The sequence below is a fragment of the Sciurus carolinensis genome, chromosome 8, assembly GCF_902686445.1.
Source record: "Sciurus carolinensis chromosome 8, mSciCar1.2, whole genome shotgun sequence".
Taxonomy (NCBI): Eukaryota; Metazoa; Chordata; class Mammalia; order Rodentia; family Sciuridae; genus Sciurus; species Sciurus carolinensis.
Genome location: NC_062220.1, coordinates 15,872,510 through 15,898,930, shown reverse-complemented (window position 1 = coordinate 15,898,930; position 26,421 = coordinate 15,872,510). Strand labels below are relative to the sequence as shown.

Genomic DNA, 26,421 nt, shown 5'->3' with positions numbered 1-26,421 from the left:
TGTCTGCTGGACAGTGGTACACATCTATAAGCCCAGTGATTTGGGAGGCTGAGGCAGGAGGATTGCAAGTTTGATGCCAGCCTGGGCAACTTACTGAGTGGGACCCTATCTCAAAGTTTAAAAAAAAAAAAAAAAAAAAAAAAAGGGACCACCCAACTAGACCAATCTTAAATTCCTGACCCATAGAAAGTATGTGGAATAATAAATGTTTAAGTTGCAAAAAAATAATAATAATAATAAAAATATAGGTCGGGAATGTAGCAAATTGGGTGAGTGCCTAATAAGTATGTGTGAGGCCATGAGTTCAATCCTTAGCACCACAAAACACATAGAGACACACACACACACACATGCAGTTGCTCACATTGTGTGTTAACAGTATGCTGGGTCATGTGAAGATACATAAAATGGAGCTGGGTGTTTTAGGGATTATAATATGAGTTGTAGCCCCCAAAGGTATGTATTTAAATCATAGAAGTTTTATTCTGTTTCCAGAAGGGAGAAACAATGACAGAGGTATAAATAACATAATTTTTCCTAGGTTAGCAAATGGTTACCTAGGAATTAAGGAGTTGTGATATACTATTGTTTTAGTCTCCAGGAACATATTCTTTTTTAAGAGCCAGGTATCCAGTTAATGGATCCTGTATGGCAAGATGGGGAAGTCTGTAGTTGGTGGTGCATTTTGGAAAAAATGTGTGCGTAAGTACACACTTTTATGTTTTTAAACTAAAAAAATTTAGGAATCAAGAATAATTAATTTAACAGCACATCGCTCTGTTTGTTAATTTATAGTCACTTTTCTAAAAATAGATATTCTTTTTTTAGGTCCCGATCACATAGCAAGAATCCTAAAAGGTAGGTATTTATACAAGAATAGGTATAGATATAAGTAGTGAAGCTGTGTTTTTCAAAGGTAGTTTTATAAATTAACTATCTTATAAAAGTTAATGAGAGTTGTTAAATTATTACTATTTCTTGGTTCAGTTTTGAACATTTTCATTTTAGGAGAAACTGGTCAAAAGATACTCATGAGGGCTGGGGTTGTATCTCAGTGGTTAGCACACTTTCTTTGCACATGGGAGGCACTGGGTTCCATCCTCAGCACCACATTAAAAAAATAAATGAAGATATTGTGTCCATCTACAACTAAAAAAAAAAAATTAAAAAAAAAAAGATACTCATGAATCACAAAGTTTATCAGAGTAGAATTATATATAGTACTCTGGAATTATAGGGGAAAGCTAAAAATATTCCTAAATATATCTTTAAAATGTTTTTCATGCTAAGTAAATATATAGCTTTTTAAATATCAGTTTGAGTGGAGCTGGGGTTTTACTCAGTGGTAGAGTGCTTGCCTAGCACATGTGAGGCACTGGGTTTGATCCTCAGCACCACATAAAAATAAATAAAAGTATTGTGTCCAACTACAACTAAAAAAATTTTTTTGAAAAAAATCAGTGCGAGTGGTACATTTAAGAAACCGCATTTTAAGAGGTCGTACCTGTTGAAAATAGAAATAAGTTGATTAGATACATTTTTGAATGAGATCCCTAGAAGGGAAAATAAACTGTTCAGTCTGTGCCCCATTTTGGTCTCTTGTAAGTTTATTGTTCTCCCCTTTGAACTGTGAGCACAAAAAAATTTCAGAGGGACACTTAACAGCCCTAAGGAGGAAGGGAACAGTTAAAATACTTACTTTGATTTTCTGTGGTAATATTTGGGGTGTTTTTTAAAAGTCTATAATTTTTTAGTTAACAGAAAAATATTTTGTCTGAGAAAGGTGGAGAAAAGTGCTTTACTTCTTCATTCTCTCTTGGTTCTTCACTTGCCATGCTCATTTTGTCTTTGAACCTTTCCCACCTATAGTGCCCTTTCTTATTCTTTCCCAGATCCCACCATTTTTCTTGTTCAGATTACATCAACTTTTTTAATTGTTATTTGTTCTTTTTATACCTGACAATAGAATGTATTTTGGCATATCTTACATACATGGAGCATAACTTCCCATTCTTGTGGTTGTACATGATGTAGAGTTACACTGGTTGTATATTCATATTACATCACCTTTTGGAAACCTGCAAAGTCTTAAACTTCAGAGAGTAACTATTTCCCAAGAACTTTTTCCTAAAAAGTGAAGCATTTGTTACTGTGAAATAAAAACCTTATGTTTCTATTAGTTATCCTTTAGTACTTTTTAGAGCCTTTTAGTGGTATTTTTCCTTAAAACCCTAAAACAATCCAGGTATAGTTGTGCATCCCAGCTACTTGGTAGTGAGGTGGAAGGATCACAAATTCAAGGTCAGCTGGCCATTTTTTGTCTCAAAAAGGTTGGGGGTGGGGCCAAGGATGTAACTCAGTGGACAGTGTGGATAATTACTAGCCTTAACATGCTGGGGGACCCAACACTAAACAAACAAACAAAAAATGCACAGAAAGACAAAAGATATTAATAAAGGAATCATTTGTATTAGCTAATTTATGAGTTTCCCAGATGTAAGATGATAAGTAGAAACATTAAGTTATGATCATGCTCTTGTTACTGGTTGATTGATAAAAACTAATCCCTTTGTTGAAAAGCTATCTAAAGTATTTATTTATATACAGAACATCTTTAGATATTTGGGCTGTAAACTTAATTTCCACCACTGTAGTGTAAGCCTCCTCTAACCTCAGTACTACAGGAGTCCCTTAAGTGGTTGCCTCACTTCTGAATTTGCTCAGAACCCCTTCTCCACTTAAGTTTGTTTTTCAGACATCAGCCAGAATGAGCCTTTTAAAAAGAAATCTGTAAAATTTTCCAGAGACTTGGGGGTGTAGCTCAGTGGTTGGTTGGTTAGTAGGTAGGTAGGTAGGTAGGTAGGTAGGTGGGTAGGTGGGTAGATGGGTAGATGACATAAGATCATCTAAAGATTTTCCATCTCATTCATAGAAGTAAAAGTTTTTACTACAGCCTTTAAGTTAGGGTGACTGTGAATAGTTATGTCTCAAGATATCTATTAATAACCCTCTTTATATAGTTGCATTCAGGGTCTCCTGGTTTAAATGATAAAGTATTTGGTCATCGTGCTTATAAGACCCTGAAGTTACCCCTGCTTTACTTCATTCCAGCCAAACAGGTCTTTTCTGGTTCCTGCAGTATGCCAAGCCTTCTGCCACCTTAGGGTCTTTGCATCTGTGTGCTCTTCTCTGAGATGACTGATGTGCTTATTCCCTTCTTTCAGTCTTTCTTAAATGCCATCCTATCAGAAAAGCCTCTCCCTATTCTTTTTGTTTTGTTTTTGCTTATTTAACAGTACTGGAGATCTAACCCAGGGATTCTTACATACCAGGCAAGTGTTCTGCCTCTGAGCTACACCCCAGCCCATCTGCCTTTTCTTTATAAAATATTACTACCCCATTTCTCTACCCACCTTTACCCTACTTTCTTTATACTAGACAGAGATCTATATAGAACTCTTTTTAGAGTATAAACTCTTAGAGGTCAAGGTCTTGCGGGGAGGGATTTGTGTGTGTGTGTGTGTGAATATGTTTTGTAGTACTGGGTTGAATCCCAGGGTGCTCTGCTGCTAAGCCATGTCCTCAGCCCTTTTTGCCTTTTCCCTCTTTTCCTTTCTTCCTCTGTCTCCCCATCTCCCTCCCACCTTCCTTCCCTCCCTCCATCCATATCTCTCTCTCTCTTTCTCTCCCTCTCCCCCTCCCCCTCCCCCACTTTCCCCTTCCTTCTTCTTTTTTTTTTTTTTTTTTTAGTAATAGGGGTTGAACCCAGGGGAGCTTTACCAGTGAGTTACATTCCCAACCCTTATTTATTTATTGTGTACCCGGGATTGAACTCAGGGTCACTCGGCCACTGAGCCACATCTCTGGCCCTATTTTATATTTTATTTAGCATGAGGGTCTCAAAATAAAATTTAAAAGCCTCACTTTTGCTGAGGTTGGCTTTGAACTCACTCTCCTCTGACTCAGCCCCCTGAGCTGCCAGGATTACAGGTGTGCACCACTGTGCCAGACCCTTTTTTATTTTTTGAGACAGGTTCTCACTAAATCACTGAAGGCCTCACCAAGGTGCTGAGGCTGACCTTAAAGTTGTGGGCCTTCTTCCTCAGCCTCCAAGTCACTGGAGTTACCCGCATGTGTCACCATGCCCAGCCTCCCTTTTTACTTTGTTTAAGATAGGGTCTACTTAAGTTGCCAGGCTGACCTCAAACTGGGAATCCACCTGTCTCAGCCTTCTGAGTAGCTGGGTTTATAGTCATATGCTGCTGCTTGTGACCTGGACTTATTTTAAAGTTTATAAAATTATACATTGGAAGAAAAGAGTCATAGCTCCAAATGAGTAGTTAAACAAAGTGTTCTTTGATAAAACTTTTATTTAATGAATTTTATAATTCTTTCCCTATGTTCCTTTTTGGAAATACAATATTCAGTTGTGAGAATATTCTGTTCAGCTGTGGTTAATGCTAGGTCCACATTATTTACCGTTCTTTGACTATAATGACAGAAATGGAATGCTTTTGAACTTCATTTGTTATATAAAAATAATCATTTGAAAATGAACTCTGTAAAGTATATCATCTGAATAATTTGTACTTTTCAATGTGGTGTCAAAATATGAGAAAACATCACATTCTTAAGGCAACTTTAAAAATTTAAACCACTGTATCATTGATATACCATAAGAATTACCCATTTTAAATTTGCATGCCAGTGATTTTTAGTAAATTAAAACTATGCACCTATCACCACATACTATTTAGAACAGTTCCATCACTCTGAAAGCAACTTTTTTTAAAATTTATTTTTTATTTAAAATTTTTTTTATTTTTACAGACTGCATTTTGAATCATTGTACACAAATGGGGTATAACTTTTCATTTCTATGGTTGTACACAATGTAGATTCACACCATTCATGTAATCATACATATATATATATATAGGGTAATTCTGTCTGTCTCAGTCTACTATCTTTCTTCTCCCACTCCCTTCCGCCCCATTTTCCTCTACACCATCCAAAGTTCCTTCATTCGTCTCTTCCCCCCGCCATCCCACCTTGTTATATATCGTCATCCTCTTATCAGAGAAAATATTTGGCCTTTGCTTTTTTGGGTTTGGCCTATTTCACTTAGCATGATATTTTCCAACTTCATTTACCAGTAAATGCCATAATTTTTATTCTTATTTATGGCTAATATTCCATTGTTTATATATACCACAGTTTCTATAGCCATTTATCAATTGAAGGGCATCTTGGTTGGTTCCACAATCTAACTATTGTGAATTGAGCTGCTGTGAACATTGATGTGGCTGTGTCACTGTAGTATGCTGATTTTAAGTCCTTTGGGTATAAACCGAAGAGTGGGATAACTGGGTCAAATGGTGGGTCCATTCCAAGTTTTCTGAGGAATCTCCATATTGCTTTCCAGAGTGGCTGCACCAATTTGCAACTCCACCAGCAATGTATGAGCGTGCCTTTTTCCCCACATCCACACCAACATTTATTATTGCTTGTGTTCTTGAGAATAACCATTCTAATTGGAGTTAGATGAAATCTTAGGGTGGCTTTAATTTGCATTTCTCTAATTACTAGGGATGATGAGTACTTTTTCATATATTTGCTGATCACCTGTATATCTTCTTTTGTGAAGTGTCTGCCCATTTCCTTAGCCCATTTATTGACTGGGTTCTTTGTATTTTTGGGTGTGAAGTTTTTTAAGTTCTTTATAAACTTTGGAGATGAGTGCTCTATCTGAGGTGTGTGTGGAAATGATTTTTTTCCACTCTGTAGGCTCTCTTTTCACATTATTGATTGTTTCCTGTGCTGAGAAAAAACTTTTCAGTTTGAATCTATCCTACTTAATGATTTTTGCTTTGATTTCTTGTGCTATGGGGGTCTTGTTAAGGAAGTCTGTTTAAGCCAACATGATGGAGATTTGGGCCTACTTACTTTTTCTTCTATTTGGTGAAGGGTCTCAGGACTAATTCCTAGATCCTTGATCCATTTTGAGTTGGGTTTTTTACAGGGTGAGAGATAGGGGTTTAATTTCATTTTGTTGCATATGGATTTTGTTTTGCCAGCACCATTTGTTGAAGAGGCTATCTTTTCTTCATTATACATTTTTGGCACCTTTGTCTAGTATGAGATAACTGTACTTACGTGGGTATGTCTCCGTGTCTTCTATCCTTTACCATTGGTCTACCTGTCTATTTTGGTGCCAATACCATGCCGTTTTTGTTACTATAGCTCTATAGTAGAGTTTAAGGTCTGGTATTGTGATATCTCCTGCATCACTCTTTCTGCCCAGGATTGCTTTGGCTCTTCTGGGTCTTTTGTTCTTCCAGATGAATTTTCTGATTGCTTTCTCTATTTCTATGAGAAATGTCATTGGGATTTTAATTGGAATTGTGTTAAACTTGTTTAGCACTTTTGGAAGTATGACCATTTTCATAATATTAATTTTGCCTGTCTGAGAACACGGGAGATCTTTCCATCTTCTAAGGTCGTCTTCAATTTTTCTTTAATGTTCTGTAGTTTTCATTGTAGAGATCTTTCACCTCTTTGGTTAGATTGATTCCCAAGTATTTTTTTTTTTTCAAGGCTATTGTGAATGGAGTTGTTTTCCTCATTTCCTTTTCAGATGTTTCATCACTTATGAATAAAAATGCTTTAGATTTATGCTTGTTGATTTTATATCCTGCTAGTTTAGAACAACCCCATCACTCTGAAAGCAACATTTTAAATGAAACCACACACCTTTCTTTCCTCTTGGTTTTCCTCAAGTATTTCTGTTCTGTGCATGCCACCTCCACTCTTCCACACAATTTAGTGACCTGGTAGAGAATACTGAAGTGTTTTTCCTTCTACTCCTATATACTTTTTAGTAACACTCCCTGCCCTCTCCTCCCAATTTAGGTAAAGTTCTCAAAGTGATTTTTTTTTTTCATGTTTTTTTCCCCCTCCCCAGTTATGTGCTACTTGAATAGAGAACCGTCTCACTGTTTTAATTACCTTGTGATTTGGTATACTGTGAGCATTTTAAACTTATTTCTGTGATTCTGTAACCTTTCTAATTCATAGAGGCTTATTTATCCTGGATCGTATTCTTTCCCATGCCTCTCCTTCTTTTTGTCCATGTCCATCAGGTACATATTTAATTTCTAACATATTTCAAAAATTCTTAGTCTAAATGAAATTAAGTCCCTAAAGCATTTAGATAATATAATTCCTAGCAGGTAACAGTTATAAAGATTGTTGCTTTCATTTTTTTAAATATTCCTGATGTAAATTTACACAATACTGATTGACTTCTCAAAATTAGTATTTTAATTTGAAATTCTTGTATGCAGTTGTTAACATATGGCAATTAATTTTGGTATAAATTGAGTTGATTGGGAATGAAATTGTCAGTAAGGACAGGCTACTAAGGAATAATTTCTCTTTAAAGAAAAGGCTTTAGCGGGTTGGGGATTTAGCTCAGTGGCAGGCCCTGAGTTCGGTCCTAAGCCCTGAGGAAAAAAGAGAAAAGAAAAAAGGAAAAAGGCTTTGGAGACTGGTGTTGTGACTTAGTGGTATAACACTTGCCTCGCACATTTGAGATACTGGGTTTGATCCTCAGCACCACATTAAAATAAATAAAAATAATGTGTCCATCTAAACTAAGAAATTTTTTTTTTTGAAAAGACATTAGGCAGGTGGGGGTATGGCCCAGTGGTAGAGTGCTTGCCTAGCATGCATGAGGCACTGGGTTCGATCCTGGGCACCACATAAAAATCAATAAATAAAACAAAGGTATTGTGTTCATCTACAATTAAAAAAAAAAAAAAAAAGACTTTAGTAAATGCTAAATATTTGCTGACAACACTAAAAATGAAATAAAATCTTGTCTTTTTGTAGATCCAGGTCCAGAGAACATCGCAGACACCGGTCTCGCTCCATGTCGAGAGAACGCAAGAGGAGGACTCGGTCCAAGTCCCGGGAGAAACGCCATCGCCACAGATCCCGCTCCAGCAGCCGCAGCCGGAGCCGTAGTCACCAGAGAAGTCGTCACAGTTCTAGAGATAGGAGCAGAGAGCGATCCAAGAGGAGGTACTGAAGTGCCGATCAGAGGATATGGAGCTACCTTGATGGTTTAGCCTTTTGTTTACTTATGTTACTTATGTTTAGACTTTAGATTATTGGTTTGAAACTTGCACCTGGTGATATGTACACATTTGTGTGTGGGTGTATACATTTTTTTTCTGATTATATGGGTAGTTCAGAAAGACTTACATATGAGCCAGAGTAAGAAATTGAAACTGATATGTGCAGAGGTTATTGCTTTTCTCTGCTTAGTGTGTCTTGAAAAAACGTATTTTACAGGCAAATAATTTTAGATACTAATACTCTTCATTTTTTTCAGTATGTATTAACAAATTAGGGACTCTGAGAAGTCCTTTCATTAAAAGAGTTGTTTAGCTTTGTTTGACTTACTGTTTTCCAAACTTATTTGAGCTGGTATACTTTTTCAGAGCAGACACATTCTAGTATATTCTTGTTTAATCTAAAGTGTAGGCAATGCATTGTTGTATACACTGTTGCTTGGTGCAGGGCAAATTTAGAATTTTAAGGAAGCTAACTTCTTGGTATAAACAAAAACAAGTCAAAAGGTGCAAGGAGGGCAGGCATATTTAAGGTATATTTAAGGACCTGAATATTTAGCAAGAGCAGACAAAGGATTAGAATGTGGTAGAGGAGTTTAGCACTCACAATCTATATAGACTAAACTTCCAAAACCTCAGGTCATACAGCAGCCCTCAACCCAGGTAATTTCTATGGAATGTAATCTATACTGAAATTTTTTCTTTCTTTGTGTCTGTCTTTCTTTTTTTTTTTTTTTTTTTTTTTTTTTTGACTTTTTTCCTCCCTTAACAACCATTCTTAAGTATATACAGGATAAATATTTTGTGTGTTCCTAGTATACTTACTAATCTCATGTTTTCTATGGAGTACTCTTCATTAAAACCATGCTGAACCCATGGACACCTGTTAAAAATTTTTTTTTTTTAGTTTCAACTACCCCTTCCTTGAAGTCACTCACAAGTTGAGTGATTAATCTGCTCTCAATCAATATTTTTATAATATTTCTGACCTTGTTCTAAGTAATCCTTAAGGTGACTTTAGTAAGAATTATTATATACTTTCTACTGCATTATGCTTAGTAAAAAATAATATAACATAGTTGAGCAACCATATTTAAGTTGCTCTAAGAAGTTTTCTGTGTGACAACACAGGATTGACATCTTTGACCACAGATTATAAAAGTGCTAACCTTGATGTCATAGGGTGAGTCATCTAAGTTTAGATGAGGAAAATGCCAAAGTAATAAAAAACAGCTTCAGGTAATCAAACTTGAATAAAGCAGATGTAATTTAAACAGATAGGAAAGTTACTTATAATAAGGCCACTTCTCTCACACTCTTTTGAAACTGGATTTCTTGGAGGCCACCCTCAGTGCAGTGTCTAGAAATAGGCTTTTTAAAAAAACATTTCTCCACGAGTCTTAACCTGCACATGGAATTTTGAAAATCATGCAGCTAGGCAGTGGAAGATCTAGATAATTTCTTGTGTTGACCTGCCCAACTGTCATTGTTTCTGGTGTTTGTGAACTCTTAAATGTCCTTATTGGTGGTGGAGATGGGAGGGTTGGGTGTGAAGTCTCCTCCTCTGAGATTGTGTCATCTTAGTCCCTGATGCTTCCTGCATTTGTGAAGTTGTATAGGAAATTTTCCCCATACTACATGATACCCCTCACATCTAAGATTTTCAGCATGTTCATAAAGAGGCTTATTTTTGTAAAACTATTAAAAGTTTTGCTTTTCTCAAGAGAACTTCTCATCTTTGAATTCAAGTTACTCTTAAAAAGTTATTGGTTTTAACCCAAAATTTTCAGATAATTGCCCTTAAACCTACTTGTTATTACATACAACATGAATTTATTACTACCAATGTGGATTTAATTTTTGAAGGTAAAAGTTCCCTTTAAAAGTCTTGGACATTGTGCTGTTTCCTTGCCCTGCTGTGAAGCTGTGAAGCTCTGGTCTCTGTAGATTGTCTTTGTGATCTTTCCCTGGCAACATTTCCCGTGGGTCAGTGAGGACCATTTGTAGCCTTCTGCTCTTGCTTTGTAGAAATGAACAATGCAGACTTCAGAGGCAGACTCTTGGGTCTGGAACTTTGACCAATACCTTAATTATCCCTTCTGTTTTTCCCCATCTCTTAAGTAGCGATAGTAAGTATTTATTTGCTTTATTAGGATTATTGGTAGTATGAATAAAATAGTGTTTGGAAATTGCTCCTGTGTGGGACATTGTGATCTCTTAGAAAGCCTTAGTTGATGCTTACCTTCAGTTATTATCACTGACCTCTGGGATTTATCAACATCTAGTGTCCTTATTCTTAGGTATCATTTCTGTCATCTCTTTTCATATTTCATTCCCCCCAGAGACTATGGATAAGACTAGTTTAAATTTGCAATCACTTGATTTGCATTCTGCAATTTTTTTAACACATTATTTTGAAATTCAGCTGACTAAAACCTTAAGTAGAATGTTCAATTTTGATATGATAGAATATTTCAACCTTTTTGTTTAACCCTTCTTTACTGTATGTATAAAACTGAGTATAGTAGTAGTTTTTCCCTGCCTTATGTCTTCCTGAAAGTCTCCTTACTTTGGGCTGGGGGTTTAGCTTGGCACCACAAGCTAAGCATACTCAAGGCCTTGGGTTCAAATGCTGGCACACCTGAAAAAAGTATTATCCAGATCTTGCCAATGCCTCAGAACCTAATTTTGAATATGGATTAGGTGAGGTAATTATGTAAAAGTTTTGCATCATCTGTAAAGGACCAAATAAGTAATATTTGTTACTGGTTGTTTTAGATGTTGAGAGTATAGAAGACTATTCTAATCCCATAATATCCTTCCATTTTTCTTCTGAATCTCTGATATGAACATATTTGTGACATATCTAACTGAGGATGGGGATGGGAAAGCAGAAGGTAATAAGAAACTTTATTACAGTGTGATCATCTTTTTATGTCTTCCATTCTGGTTTTAATGAGCTTACTCAGGAGGAATAAAGCAGATTTTTAAGTTAACCGATGGTTATTTAAAAGCCATATTATTGAGTAGTTCTCTTATCTAGGTGTTGGCAAACTGTTCCCTACAGGCCACGTGAGGCCTGTGTCCTGGTTTTTGTACAGCCAGCAAGCTATGGATGGTTTTACATTCTTTAAAGGTAGATGTAAAGAAAGGGAAGAACACTACTACCACAGAGACTGTGTGTCACCTACAACACCTCAGATATTTACTGTCTGGCCAGACAGGAAACAAACAGAAGATTTGCTGACCCCCATACCAAGTTACTGATTTCCATCCAGTTTGGAATCATGTTCTCTTATATATTTTTTTAAAATTTGGTAATACCTTTTACTTTTTAAAGCTATTATCAATGTATTATTTTTATATTAAATACTTTTTTATGAATTGGAGATGCTTTATGGTTGTCTCCAAGATACTGAGAATATCTTGTCATTTTAGCTCATGCTTTTTGACCCTAGCTTTTGTTGCCACCTGTCTTGTTTTAGAGCCCTTATCAATGACCATAGTGCTCTTTTCTGTCAGTAAACTGACTCCTGTGTCTTGGATGTATTCTAATATATTTCTTCAGCTTTATATTTATCCTATTCTTTAATTTGGATTTTGGGTTTCCCAACATATTTTGCTCCTCAAATTAATATTTTTCAGATCCTCAAAAGAAAGATTCAGAGACCAAGACTTAGCATCACGTGACAGAGACAGGAGTTCAAGAGACAGATCACCTCGTGACCGAGATCGAAAAGATAAGAAGCGGTCCTATGAGAGTGCTAATGGCAGATCAGAAGACAGGAGGAGCTCTGAAGAGCGCGAAGCAGGGGAGATCTAATTAGCTGTGTACATAACTTCAACCCTTAAGCTTCCTATGGAGTCACACACTATTGTTTAGTTTACAGCTGTTCAGGGCGACAGTGAGCAGTTCCAGACATTGATCCAGCCAGGCTAGATGTACAGCATCTAACTTGATCTGAACTGAACCTGTTTTCCTTGAGGAAGCCTAAAACTACATCCATAGTTTCTGGTGAACCTGTAATACAGTTCTGAGAGTGCAGTTTTATATAATAAGACATTGATCTCTTTATTCTTTCAAGTAGGAGTGATAGTGAATGAATTGTGTTACTTGCCTTGGGAGTTTTTGAACATTTGTAAGACGCTGTCTTCCTTTCTACTGCAAGCAGCAGCTTTGGGAATTTTTCTTTTTAATTCTTCTTTCTCTGACTTTTGTATCCCCTAATACCTGCACCCTCCAACTGTAAGAGAAAGGGTCAGGGAAGCAATATAACTTCTGTTCTAAGGTTCTCCTCCCATTATTAATTACTAGCTAATTACAGTTCAGAGCATTTATACTGGAATGTGTGCTGGAGAAATTTAAAATACGGGGGTTTGTTGGATGGTGCCTATTTAGAGTTGGAAGTTGAACAGCTGTTGCATTACATACTTTTGCTTTTTTATTGAAATTTTGAAATCAGACTTGTCTTGATTTTTCTGTTCCATCAAATTGCTATGTTCAGGATGTTCTGAGGGGGGTGGGGGCAGGGACTCTTTCATAATAAGCACTTGTTTTATTTTGTGTGTGTGGAGTATAAAGGCTACACCCTTATTGTAAAAAATATTAATAATAAAATGAAAGAAACAATCATCACCACCTTCATTAAACTGTAACTTGTCTAGTAAATTGTCACTAGAACTATTTGCTGTGGGTATTTCCTCTATTCTGTTACATGGTTAACAGGACCGTACTGTGCAGGGAACCAAAAGAAGTAAATATACATTTGCGAAGATTGCAGAGGAAGTGTGAACAACTCTGCTTGCGCCCCTGCTGACTGTATTGCACTACTCAGGGCTGTAGAGAAGGACTGGACCTGCAGGCACAATGGGGGAGTTCTTGTTTTCTTGTTTTTCTTATTCAATAAACCTGAATAAAACCAGTATGTAACCAACATAATGAAACCAACAGTTTCTGCATTAAAGAGATGTATACTGCCAGGTGTGGTGATGCATGCCTCATACCCAGCTACTCAAGAGACCTAGGCAGGACCACTCCAAGTCTCAGGCAGCCTGGGCAACTTAGTTAGACCCTGTCTCAGAGTAATACACACACACACACACACACACACACACACACACATACACATATATATATATATATATTTTTTTTTTTAAAGGCTGGGGATGTAGCTCAATGGTAGAGTGCTTGCCTAACATGTGAGGCCCTGGGTTCGGTCTCCAACACTGCCTATAAAGTCACCCATTAGTGACTTAAACAATAGTTGCCAGGTATCACTTGTAATTCTACAAAGTATGAGGAACACAGGGACTGGGATTGTGGCTTCCCTAGCACATGTGAGGCACCACATAAAAGATAAAGTTTAAGGGAAGATAGAATTTAAAAGAAAAAAAGAAGGAAGTATGAGGAACAAAATACATTAGCCAAGGACCGGGGATATAGCTCAGTTGGTGGAATGCTTGCCTTGCATGCACAAGGCCCTGGGTTCAATCCCCAGTATCGCCAAAAAATAAAAAAATAATAAAAAAAAATAACATTAGCCAAAAGTAGTGTCTGTGAGTATAATTAAGGTCACCTTTCAAGAACTGTTTCTGTGTAATATTTGTTCTATTTGACAGGAATATGAATTTGAGAGAACAGGAAACTAAATTATGCCATTCTAAGTACTAATTAAAACTTTTATGTAAAAAAGGGACATTGACGTTCCAAGTTTACCAAGTGATGCCTCATTAACTAGAGGTTTCCTTCCATGTTTAAAAACGTTCCAGATATATGGTTTGTACAGAGTTTACTCTGAGAGGCCTATCTACACTCATGACCCATTTTCCTTGTTTTACTTTAGGTTGCTCAGAAGTTGTTTTGTGTCTGCTTTGTTCCCGGTGGCTTGTTGTTCTCTTGAGTCCTCACACACACTTTGAATTTAGTGTCTTGGGGTATGGAAGTAAGATCAGAGAGATTAACTGGTAGTGCAAGGAAGGATGTCTGGGGCCTGACCTGTTGCAGTTAGTGATATATCTAGGGTTAGATATTGAACGCCTAAAGCATACTTCTAAAAAGTGTGTTTGCATCCTGTTTGTACTGCTGGAATCCAGTACTTGTAACACTCGACTCTGTTAGCAGCTGTTACTGCATTGTGATTTGGGGGGAGTCCAGGTCAACAGCTACTGATGGCCAGTGTGTACACCTCCACGGTGGATCACTTCAGCTACGTGGTTCTTCACACAAATGATCCCAGTTTAAAAAATTCTTTTAGAACGACTCCCTTGTTTAGATACTGGCAGTATTTCAGCTTTAAGATGAGCAGTCTACATTTTAAGTAATCATCTTTGAGACAGGCCAGTCACTCTGAATTAGAAGAACCCTAAACTCTCAATATCTTCCCCCAACACACACACAATTAGGTACTTCTGTGGTAGCTGGTGGCTGAAGTAGAAAGGTTGAGTCCTATTTGACAAAAACCTTTGACCTTGTAGGATAAAGTAAAAACATGCTAAGTGGGTCCCTTCATTTCTCTGCTGTCTTGTATTTCCACAGAGCTCTTTGGCTGAGCTGTTAACAGCATAAACTGGAATGAAGGCAAAAAGCCTCCGTTGTTAAGTAGATTTGTTTTTTTCCTAAGGTGTTTTACCTCTCTGAAACCAAGACTACAATCAGAGTTAACTTGTCTTTATCCTTTTCAAGTTCCTTTTTCCCCTCCAAGTTCCATTTTGAGTATTTAAACTAATAATAGTTTTCAGCCTTGGCCTATTGAGCTACACAAAGCCAAGCATGCATTGCCTTGCAATAAGTTCTTTCAATGTAGTTTTTAGGTAATGGGCCATCTGTAATATGTAAGTTTTTTTTTTTTTTTTCCAAACCAGTGCTAAAGATAATTACTAGAATAAGAAATGTTTAAAGGTTTTTTGTTTTTGTTTTTATTTTTTTTTTAACTTGAAAATCCGAGAAAATATAGCACAGTTAAAAAAATATGCATCTGTTTACTGGAAATTCCATTGTTACGACTGTACTAGTTGTAAACCATTGAAATATGTCCCCTCAGCTGGTACCGTCCTGTTGTCCTGAATTTCTTGAGTGCTTCCTCCACCCTAGACCATCCTCCCGTCTCAAGAATAATGACTAGCACACCCTGGAACCTTCAGAACCTTGGTCTGCCACAACGTGCTGTACTGAAATATTTTGAAAAACATCTATTTATTTGGTCTGAAAAAGCAAGGCAGTGTACATCATGATTTTATTATACCTCAACTTCTGAGTATTGAAATTTCCTAGGGTATAAATAAGGCAATATAAATAGCCCTTTTAACATTTTTCATTTTCTTTGCCTGTTCTTATTTCAGGGAAGTCCCTGCCTTGGGAATTAGGGAAGACTGGAGGGGGCCACAGAACAGGGTTTTGTTGGCAGAGGCCATCACAGGGAGCAAGGAAAGGGTAGTGGTCTACTAGGGGAGTAGTGCTGGGGCCATAGGTGGCAGGGCCTTGGGGGGGGGGGGGGTCTGGAATTACCAGGAGATGTTTCTGAGCTGTGAGGTGCACCTGCATTTCTTCAGGTAGAGTAGAAATGGCTGTATTGGAGGTTTGGGGACTCAAGCATGTTTGAGGATCAGTCAAACTAATTACCAGCATAATAGGATTTAGGTTAAAAACAAGACATTGATTATGTATAACCAGAAGAATGAGAAGTTATACTCCATATATGCGTGATGTATCAAAATGTATTCTGTCATGTATAACTAATTCGGACAAATTAAAAACAGATGACATTGGGAAGTGCAGAACTAACAGGACTCCAGGAGGTGGCGCCAGAACCAGAATCTGCTCTAACTCTCCTTGGAGAGACTGATTCTCAGGTCCCAGTGCACTGCTGACTGGCTGGCAGAAGGCTGCATGTGCCACTTTTGTCCGTAGGCTAGCGCCTGAGCCACATAGCTATCTGAAGAAAACATTCCATTCTTCGTGTGTCTCTAGAGCAAGGCCATGCTGCAGGCATAGCTCGGCTGCTTCCTGAGCACTGCCAAAAACAAGCGGAAACAAGCAAACAAACAAGAGCAAGGCTACTTTCCCTCTTAGACGACTCAGGCAGACTTCTCCCACATCTCTGGCACGGACACACACAACAGTGGATGCTCGGTAATAGTAGAATGAGTGAATGAAATGCTTCATCATTTCAAGTGTGTCCTCACCCAGGTGATTTCATGTGATTGGCACAATCTTTTGGTTGGTAGCAAGAACAGTATTCTGTCATTTACAGGTGTGATGGTTTTATTAAGGATAAAGCTGATCCATACCAAGTGACCAATGAGAAGCCATGATAGCCAGTCTCTTTTTGGTTCTGAGTCCAGGCATGTCCAGTCTGGCTGGGAGAGGCCAGAAAGGAACATCATAAATGTCCAGATGGGAAGAAAAGCCAACATGAATGAAGCAGAGTAGCCATGTATATAGTACTATCCTGTAGCCAAGACCCTTTGTTACAGTCTGACTTTACTTTTACATTCTCTCTCAAACTGAGAATGACAAATGAAAAACCCATATTTATCCAGATTGGTTTATTTGAGTTAATATATTTCAGTTTGCTGAAAAAATTGTTTTCCCCAGAGAGTTTGATACCAATTACTGGAAAGCACTGAAATCTCTATCACAAAGTATTCCTGTCAAAAAATGTTTATATTGAATCTAAGCTTAGCTTCCAGTTTGCACGGAATGAAAGAAATCCAGAATATGTGTCATTCTGTGAAGACAATTGACCTGGCCTCTTCAAAAAGTCAAAATTTGGGGTTAAAGGAGATTGAAGAGATAACCAATAACAGTTCTTGAACTCTGATTGGGTTCATTTGAAAGATAGTGGAATGACTGGGAATCAGGTTATGGACAGAATGTAAACTTGTTAATTTTAAGTATGGTGGTAGAATTACAGTTGCATCAAAGAAGCATTAGGAGATACCTGCTAAAGTAGGGATGACGTGTCTTGATGTCTATAACTTAATTTCAAACAGTTCAGTTTTATAGAGTAAGCAGCAGAACCTTAACAATATTTAGACCTGGGTAGAGAGGCTGTGGGAATTCTGTTTTTCCCCCAACTTTCCACTGTGTAATGCTTTGTCCTGGCAGGAATGAATGTGAATGTCTTAGGCATGGTTTCTTGTGAGCTGCTGGACCAGTCTGAGTCAGGCTGGGCTCAAAAGCTGCAAAGGAAGCTAGGGCTGATGGCAACATGAGATGTGGGTGTCAGGCAGTAGCCCCGGCAATGCCCGGGAAGAGACCAGGCACGCTACTTGGAGGAACTTCATGTAGGCCGACCTGCTGTGTGCCTTCTCTGACCAGCTATGCCACTCCTCAGCATTTATCCTAAAGAATTAAAGTCCTCATACTGTAGCAATAAATGCATTCCCATGTTTACAGCATCGCCATTCACAACAGCCAAACTATGGAATCGGTGTTGGTGTCCATCGGTCATTGAATGGATAAAGAAAATGTGCTATATATACACAATAGAGTATTATTCAGCCATAAAGAAGAATGAAATTATGTCATTTACAGGAAAATGGATGGAACTTGAGAACATTGTGTTAAGTGAAATAAGCCAACTTCTCCTTTGCAGAAAGGGGAGGATACGTTCTGAAGGAGAGGCTGAACCTTACGCGAATTTACCTCAGCATGCTTGCCTTCCTCCTAGAGCCCCTTGGATTCCATGCTGGCTTCTGGGCCCTTCTTGCGGCTTGGGTTTTGCCTTTCAAAACAGTCTTGCTGTGGCTCAGGAGACTGAGGCCCTAAGCAACTTAGTTGAGACCCTGTCTAAAAGTAAAAAATGGAAAGGCAGATAGGGATGTTACTCGGGTTAAGTTCAATCCCTGGTACCAAAAAAGAAACAAATAAAACAGTCTTGCAGCCTGCTTCTGCTTTCGTTTTTTTTTGTTTTTGTTTTTTTTCTTTATGAAAGCAAATCTAAATCTGCTTTATAAAAGTGGAATATTATTTTCTGGTATAAATGGTACCAGATACCCTTGTTTGCTGATCAGCACATTCTATTCTATAAGGAAAGCCACAAATTACCATTAGAAGTGTGCTGGAGGGCTGGGGATATGGCTTATGGTGGTGGAGCGCTTGCTTAGCCTGTGTGAGGCCCTGGGTTCCGTCCCAGCAACCCCCCCAAAAATGTGGGGAGCACAGAACTACTGCACGGGCATGCTAGTGGGGCAGGGCAGCATGGTGCAGTGGCAGGAGCTAGCATTTAGGGGCTGGCAGACTCGGTTTGAGCCCCAGATCTGCCATTTACTAGCTGTGTAACTGTGAGCGGTGAGGAGCCAGGCCAGACGAAGCACAGCCTCAGCCTTGAGGAACCGCCCCCCTCATCTCCACCCATCACGACAACAAGCTGGAGCTGGATGTGCTACCATCCCCAACTTCACAGATAAGGTTGTTGAGGTTTAAAGGCATCAAAAAGCCACTCAGGGTATCTCAATTATGCTGGGGGATTTGAATCTGGTTCTGAAGAGCTGGTGCCAGCAACTCAGTTTTTCCTGAGTTTATTCAGAAGCAAAACCTATAATAGAGATGCCTAAAAATGATAATGCCTGTCTCTTTAAAAAGTAAAAAGTGGGGCTGGGGAGATAGCCCCCTGAGTTCAGGGCCCTGGGTTCAGTCCCCAGCACACACACAAAAAAAGTAAAAAGCAACTGCTTTTTTGAGATCGAGTTTGCATATAATGAAATTCACCAATTCTGTGATGCCCTGTGTTTTGACAACTGTATCCCATCGTGTGACCCGCCCCCCATAATTGTGATATAGATTAGTCCCACCTCCCCAAAAGTTCTCCCTCCCAACCCTTTCCTCAGACCCTGACTCCTGGTAACAGGGATCTGTCTGTGGAGCTCTGGTTCCATCTTCTCTAGAATACGACACAAATGGAACTGTCAAAATGCACTCCTGGCCGGCCCTGCACGGAGGTGCATGCCCGTAATCCCAACAGCACAGCGATGCCAAGTTCAGAGCCAGCCTCAGCAACTCAGCAAGACCCTGTCTCCAAATAACATATAAAAAAGGACTGGGGATGTGGCTCAGTGGTTAAGTGCCCCTGGGTTCAATCCCGGGTACCAAAAGCACCACCACCAATAACACACACTCCCACTCTGGCTTCCTTTCTCCAGTGTGATGTTTATGAAGTTCATCCGTGCTAGGTCTCAGTAGTTGCTTTTTACATCTGCGTGGACTCCATTGTAGGGATTGTGCCACAGTTTTATCGGTTCATAATTTTTGCATGTGTTTACTTGCGCTTGTCTATTTTCTTTGGTGAAGTATCCATTCCGATATCTTCCAGGGTCTGGCTCTGAACCCCGTTGTACCCTGCAAACTTTATCTTCTTTGAATCTCTGTGGCCTACACATAGGAACACAAACAAGCATGGAAGATTCTAATGGCTTTCTCCACCCTTTGCCTACTGTCCTTTTTGGGAAACTGACCCCCACAGGCATAGTATACTGCAATGGACAAGTTCTCCTTTTAATGACCGTGTGACTTCTCAGTGGTCCAGAATTGGCATTCGAGACTACTTAAGTTGATCAGAATCCCGCCTTGCGACTAGGAGTTTCCAGCTCAGATTGGCATTCTCTTGAATTGAGGACTTGTAAGTTAAGAGCTCTTGATGGACAGGTGCCACTACATTGCTGAGGTGCAGGTAAAGTGGGCCACCAGTAGAAGGACTGCTGGGCACGGTGGCACACGCCTGTAATCCCAGCGACTCAGGAGGCTGAAGAAGGAGGATTGCAAGTTCAAGGCCAGTCTTGGCAATTTAGCAAGTTTCAGCAACTTGGCAAACAAAAGGGGCTGAGGAAGCACTCCTGGGTTCACTTCTCAATACAATTAAAAAAGAAAAAAAATGACAGATGAAGACAAGTTGTCATTCTAGTCATTTCCCCTTTCTGCTTAGGCTCCTTCGTTTTGGACTCACACCTCAAGGAGTCCATTCTGATCATTAATAGATCAATGGGGGATTAAGTGTGCTAAGTGCTTAAGCACACTACAGGGAACACAGCTAAGTTGCCTGAAGTGTAACTGTTGCGTGACTGGGTGGATGATTTCAGCTGGAATTCCCAGGCATGGCTACCTGATGCCCCTGTCTACTTCTAGGTGTCCTTGGACTCCCACAGCCTCACTGGGGTTGAGTGGGGAAATGCCCTAGGGGGTCAGCGCCAGCCTCTCTCCAAAGCAGAAAGTGCGCACTGCTGGTCAAGCTTGACGTGACAGGGCTAAAGTACACCTCAAGACCCTGTGAAGTAAGAAATGAGATCTGGGACAGAGACCATTGTTTAGAACCATCCGTCTTCAGGATTTGGGGCCAGTACTCCAAATTTCTTTTTATAAGAACATCGATCATATTGGGTCAGGGCCCACTAGAACGACCTCTTTATTTCCAGAGGAGGTCACATGACAGGCACTGGGCGGTAGGACTTCAGCATTTTGAGAGGTGACCCTGTTCCTCCCATAGGAGCAGGCTCTGTCGCAATGCTCTCTTTGTTTACAGGACTCACACTAGCTGTCTGTAAACTTCTCCCCCGAATACCGTGCAGTGCGATTGCTTCTAAGGATATCAACATCTGTTTCTCTGTCGAGCAGAGCTGTCCTTTGCCTGCTGCTCCCTAAGCTGAAGCCTGGTTGGACAGGCTGAAGCACACAGTAGATGACTTCCAGTTTAGAAATGCCAGAAAAATGCGGCCTCCTCTGCTGCTCCTCCCCACATGTGCCCACAAGCAGCTGGGAAAACAGGAGGAGAAACTCAGATGTTAGCGCGGATGAAACCAGGAGACCTCTGCGGCCCCTAACCACAGAAGCTTGAGGAGAGGGTGCCGAACCATGTGCACTTCAAGTAGGTGTGCGAAGATGGCTGCAGGTCTCAGGAAGCAGTGGAGCGGAAGTGTCCAAAGTCCCGCCACACTCTAGACGGCAAGGCATGACAGGGTGCTGAGGAAGGTGCTTCCCAGTCCCGGGGGGTGGCTGGATGAGCACAGGCCATGAGGCTGCATGGGGGAGGTCAGGTAAGCCTTCTGTGCAGGAAGTCTGTTGGGGAGGTCAGCTGGGGTGGAGGGCAGCCGTGCACCAGAAGCCTGCTCCTGGTAGTCTCAGTTGGCAGTGGAGAAGTGAAACCAGAGGGCTTCACTTCCACAAATCTTGGTGTCTTCTCAACGTCTGCCGCCTGCAACACGCCCGAGGCCCTTTGCAACCATCAGCTTCTCACACAGGTGTCTAGAATCGCCTCATGCAAAGGTAACAGTTGGAGGGCTGGGGCACAGCCCAGTGGTAGAGCATGCCTCAGACCCTGGGTTCGATTCCCACCATTGCAAAATAAGTTTAATAATACTAACAATAATAATTGGGAAGGAGACAGGATGTCTGCAGGTTTTGCAATCGAAAGGAGAAAGAACATGGAAAAAGCAAATGCAGATACAGTATATGCCGTTAGTAAAATGTTGAGAAAGAGATGGGAAGTTATACCAACACGGCCATGGGGTCATGGCACTTAATGGAACAATCAACTCTTATGGAAAAGGGTGTTAAAGGCAGCCTCACCAGTTGTTAGGAATATGCAGATCACACCACACCCACAAGAATGGCTAAAAGGAAAAAATAGCAAGAGTCGGCAAAGTTGGGGCAGCTGGAACGCTCACGTCCTGCTCCCGCTCGTGGGGATACAGACTGGAACAACCAACTCCCAATGTTAAGTACGATTATAATGCACAAAAAAAATTTCAGCCTAATCCACATTTATCCTCTGGTCCACTCCTATGTACATACCCAGTAAAAATGTCGAGATATGTTCACCAAAAGATATGTTCAGTATATCACTGGAAACAAACCAAGTGTCCACCAGCAGTATAACAGGTACATAAGTTGTGGTAATTCCTACACTGAAATGCTGTTCAGCAACAAAAGAGAAGCTAGATAGCATTCAGTAACAGGAAGGAGTCCTGAAAACGTTACATTGAATGAAAGAAGCCAGATACAAAAGAATTCGTACTACACGAGTCCATTTATACTACTCTTAAGAATATGCAAATCCTGCTGGGCATGTGCACACCTGTGGTCTCAGCTACTTGGGAGGCTGAGGCAGGAGAATCACAAGTTTGAGGCCATCCTGGGCAACTTAGCAAGAACCCGGTTAAAATAGAAAGGGCTAGGGATACAACTCATTGGGAGACTGCTTGCCACGCATGTGGAAGGACCTGACTCCAAACCCCAGCAACACACACGCGCGCGCGCGCGCACACACACACTATGGGCAAAACTAATCTGCAGAGTTCAGAATAACAGTTCTCCTTGGGTTAAGGCAGAGGGAGAGCCTGCACGAGAAGAAGCTGCCAGGGCATGAGTTAGTTGTGTCTTGCTTAAAAGAAAAAAGTAAGTGCTGGCAGATGTGCGAGATCTCAGAAGGGAGGCGGTGAGCCCAGGGTGGAAGGGCCGGGCTGTGGCTCGGGGGAGCGCTTGTCCACGTGCAGGAGGCCCTGGGCTCCGTCCCGGCACCAGGGGTGAAAATTCAAATTAAAAACATGAGAAGATGAGCACGAAATGGTAGCTAAGAGAGATTAGGGACGGAAGTAAAACTGTCGCAGACATGCAAGCCCTCCAGATGCAGCCCACTGAAAACAGGTAACCCTGAAATCAGAGAATGCAAGAGGGGAAGAAAACCATCAAGGGCGAAGAAAGGGGACAAAAATGGAAATTTGCCAGGGAAAGTTTAAGACAAATAGACACAAAGTGACAGACAAGAAGATAATACCAATGCAATTAGTATTCTTGGGGGAGAAAACTGAAGTAACAGGGAAAACATTTTTTCAAGATTATTTTTTTTAATTTTTACAGACAGCATTTTGATCCATTGTACACAAATGGGGTACGGCTTTTCGTTTCTATGGTTGTGCACAATGTAGATTCACACCATTTGTGTATTGAAAAAAGAAAGCCAAGGGAACTTTCTATAATAAATGACCAGGATCAACATCCTGGAAAGGCCCTGTGGGGTAAGAACAGCCCTTTCCCCTCTGCTTTCCCACCACCATCCCCACAGGAGGCTTCTGTGACCAAAAGGTGTGGGGTCCTCCCCAGCAGCAAGCGAGCGAGCAGTCCCACAGCGGACACCGCCTGGGTATCCTGGAATCCAGCTCAGCTCTGACTCCCTCTGCCCGGAGGCGGCATGAGAGCCACAGATTGAGGCCACAGTCTCCCAAGGCTGTCGCCCTCGGATGCCCGTTGCCAGCCCCAGGTGCTTGACCTCTGCTTCCCACTGGCTGCGAAGCGGGGATCTCACACCCCCTCCTGTGTTTCCTGAATTTACCAGAGTGGCTCGCAGATCCCGCAGATCCCGGGGAACCCTTGACATTTCACAGGGTAAGGGAGAAGTGGTGTATTCATGCCCCCCAGGAACACACCACCTTCAGGAAGCTCCAGGCAGGCAGCTCTCCGGCAGCTGACTACTGTGATTCATAAAAAAGGAGCGAAAAGATACTGTTTAAAGAAATGGAAAACGCAGAATTTCCTTTCCCTAGCATGCAAATAGGTGTGCTATAGATTGAATTTTGTTCTTCCCAAAATTCTTATGTTGAATCCCTACCCCCCGCCACAGGGATGGGATTTGTAGAGGGGACCTCTGCAGGTATTTAGGTCATGAGGGTGGGCCCTCATTGTGGGATCGGTGTCCTAATAAGGAGAGGCACCAGGGAGCTTGCTTTCTCTGTGTGAGAACAAGCAAGAAGACAGCAGCCTGGAAAGAGGGCCCTCTCCAGGAGCCGATCATAATGGCACCCTTATCTTGAACTTCCAGGCCCTGGAATTGAGAGGAAGAGCATTTTTGGTGTTTCAGCCCCCCATCTGTGGCATTTTGTTAGAGCAGCCTGAGCAGATTCTACCACCACATAAAAGGAATCACTATACAGTGACAAAGACTCCCAAACGGTGAGGCACGTCCCCTACAAAGCACGCGTGGACCAACTAACGGAGTATTTTGGACATAAAATATGCAGAGAGAGCTATAACCAGACATTTTCTCTTATCCTTAAATACAAATGGATTGAATCCCCCTATTAAGTCTTGGATTGACTCATAAAACCAATACAAACTGTATAGAAGAGATAAGAGCCAGCCTGGCACAGTGGCTTATACCTGTAATCCCGGCGGTTCAGAAGGCTGGTGCAGGAGGATTCCAAGTTCAAGGCCAACTTGGGCAAATTAGTGATACCCTCAGCAACTTAGTAAGACCCTGTCCCCCAAAATAAAAAAGGAGTAAAAGAAAGGCAACATGAAATGGCCCTGTCTGTTACCAGGCTCAGCCTTGCCGATTGCCAGGGCCACTGGAAACAGAGGCGAGCCATCCAGACTCGTTAAAAGTGCTTTTGTTGGGACGGGGACTGTGGATATGTGCTCAATGTACAGGGATGCTGGGTGGCCTTGTGCAAGCTTCTGCTGTCTGAAAGCCAGACCTTGACCATGCAGGGCCAGCAGTGCTTGTGACTAATGTAGAGGACCTCACAAGCCAATCCCAGGGATCAAGGACCATGTTGCACAGACTCCCTAATCCAAGACCCGGCAGAAAAAGGGAATGACATGGCAATGACATCTGTCCTACAACCCAGGAGCAGGACTTCACCAGAGGAAAAATGGCCTTTTAAAGGAATAATTTTTTTTTTTTTTTTGCATTGAGGGGTGTTAACCACTAAGCCACATCCCCAGCCCTTTTTATTTTTTGAGACAGGGTCTCGCTAACTTGCTTAAGGCCTTGCTAAATTGCTAAGGCTGGCCTCCAACTTGCCATCCTCCTGCCTCAGCCTCCCTAGTCACTGGGATTACAGGCGTTCTCCACTGCACCCAGCCAAGTTAAGATCTTCACAGGATTCACCCCACTTTGAAATGCGCTGTGGTTTTTTGTTTTGTTGCTGGGGATCCAATCCAGAGCCCCAGGCAGGCTAAGTGCACACTCCACCTCTGAGCTCGGCCCTAGCCTGGGCTGTGGTTTGGACACTGCAGCTCCTCAGATGAGGCCTCTTTATGGAAGGAGAGTCTGCCTCTGACCATCCCTCTGGTCAATCAGCAGGTCCTGTGACTGTGAAAGACATCAGACATGCCTTCAGCCTAGACTCCGTTCCACGGAGAACACCCTGATTCTGTGTTCCCTTTGTCCCACAGTGTTTGGGCAGGGACCCTGAAAGGGGTTCTAGGAAAGGAATGTTGGACTGGATTGGTGTCCTCTCTCCCCACGGGTAGGAGGCCACCGATGTTCTATACCTGGACCCCACTCTCCTTTCCAAGGAAGGACCTGGGGCAGGCAGTGTTCCCAGACTGGTGGGCACCGCCATGGCACTAGCAGGGTAGCTCTCACAGCACTACCCGGGTGGCATCTACAACCCCTCCCACACTGGGGAGGCCTCTGCAGACCTGGAAGCTTCCCAAGACCACTGAGGTCACAGGGCGTGCCGGGGCTAACATCAGTTAACACCACAGAGTGTCTGTATTAGCGCCCCATGTGTTTCTTTTTTCTTTTTCTTTTTCCCGTTGTTGATGGACCTTTATTTTATTCATTTATTTATATTAATAAATATAAATTTATATGATAAATATAATTTAACGTTTGCAGTGCTGAGAATCGAACCCAGTGCCTCACACATGCTAGGCAAGCGCTCTAGACTGAACCACAATCCCAGCCCTTTTTTTTTTTTTTTTGCGGTGCTGGGGGTTGCACCCAGGGCCTGGTGCTTGCGAGGAAAGCACTCTACAACTGAGCTATGTCCCCAGCCCGCTTTGTTTTATTTATTCAGTTATTTTTTCAGAGTCGGGATTGAACCTGGGGCCTTGTGCCTGCCAGGCGAGTGCTCTGCCACCCCGGCCCTCCCATTGTGTTTCTAAGAAACTTGTGTCTCTCCACTGTGAGCTCGGCCTGCCTCCTTCTGGGCTGCCGGGTTGTCCCCAGGCCCAGAGAATGTCTCCCCGGCCTGGGCCCATCACACAGCCACTCACTGCTGGGCGAGTGGAGTGGTCTTATCCCTTGACAGCCAAGGAGGGACTCCATGGCCACAACTGGATCTTGTGCAAACTGGATAACTGAAGAGTCCACAGGAGCAGGCCCTTCAGATACCCGTGACATCACGTGCACAGAGTGATTGGGATGTGACACTGAGCAGCCCTGGATGAATGTATTTCCCTGAACGTGTCCTGCAAGGCTGGGCGTGGTGGCGCACACCTGTAACCCCCGCGGCTCAGGAGGCTGAGACAGGAGGATCGTGAGTTCAAAGCCAGCCTCAGGGGGCT

General features: G+C 41.4%; 1 protein-coding gene across 11 annotated transcripts in view; it reads left to right on the top strand.

Annotated features, from left to right (window-relative positions):
• The window catches only part of Luc7l2 (LUC7 like 2, pre-mRNA splicing factor), a 69,327-nt gene extending 56,267 nt beyond the window's left edge, over positions 1-13,060 (top strand). For 9 of the 11 annotated variants that reach the window (XM_047562852.1, XM_047562855.1, XM_047562857.1 and 6 more), the window contains 3 exons: positions 829-858; positions 7,894-8,085; positions 11,784-13,060. In XM_047562852.1, the coding sequence (XP_047418808.1) occupies positions 829-858; positions 7,894-8,085; positions 11,784-11,961 (400 nt within the window). In that variant the 3' untranslated portion in view covers positions 11,962-13,060. The remainder of the gene's footprint in view (positions 1-828; positions 859-7,893; positions 8,086-11,783) is intronic. The other 2 variants (XM_047562853.1, XM_047562858.1) reach the window with 1 other exon arrangement.
• The last annotated feature ends 13,361 nt before the right edge of the window (positions 13,061-26,421 follow it).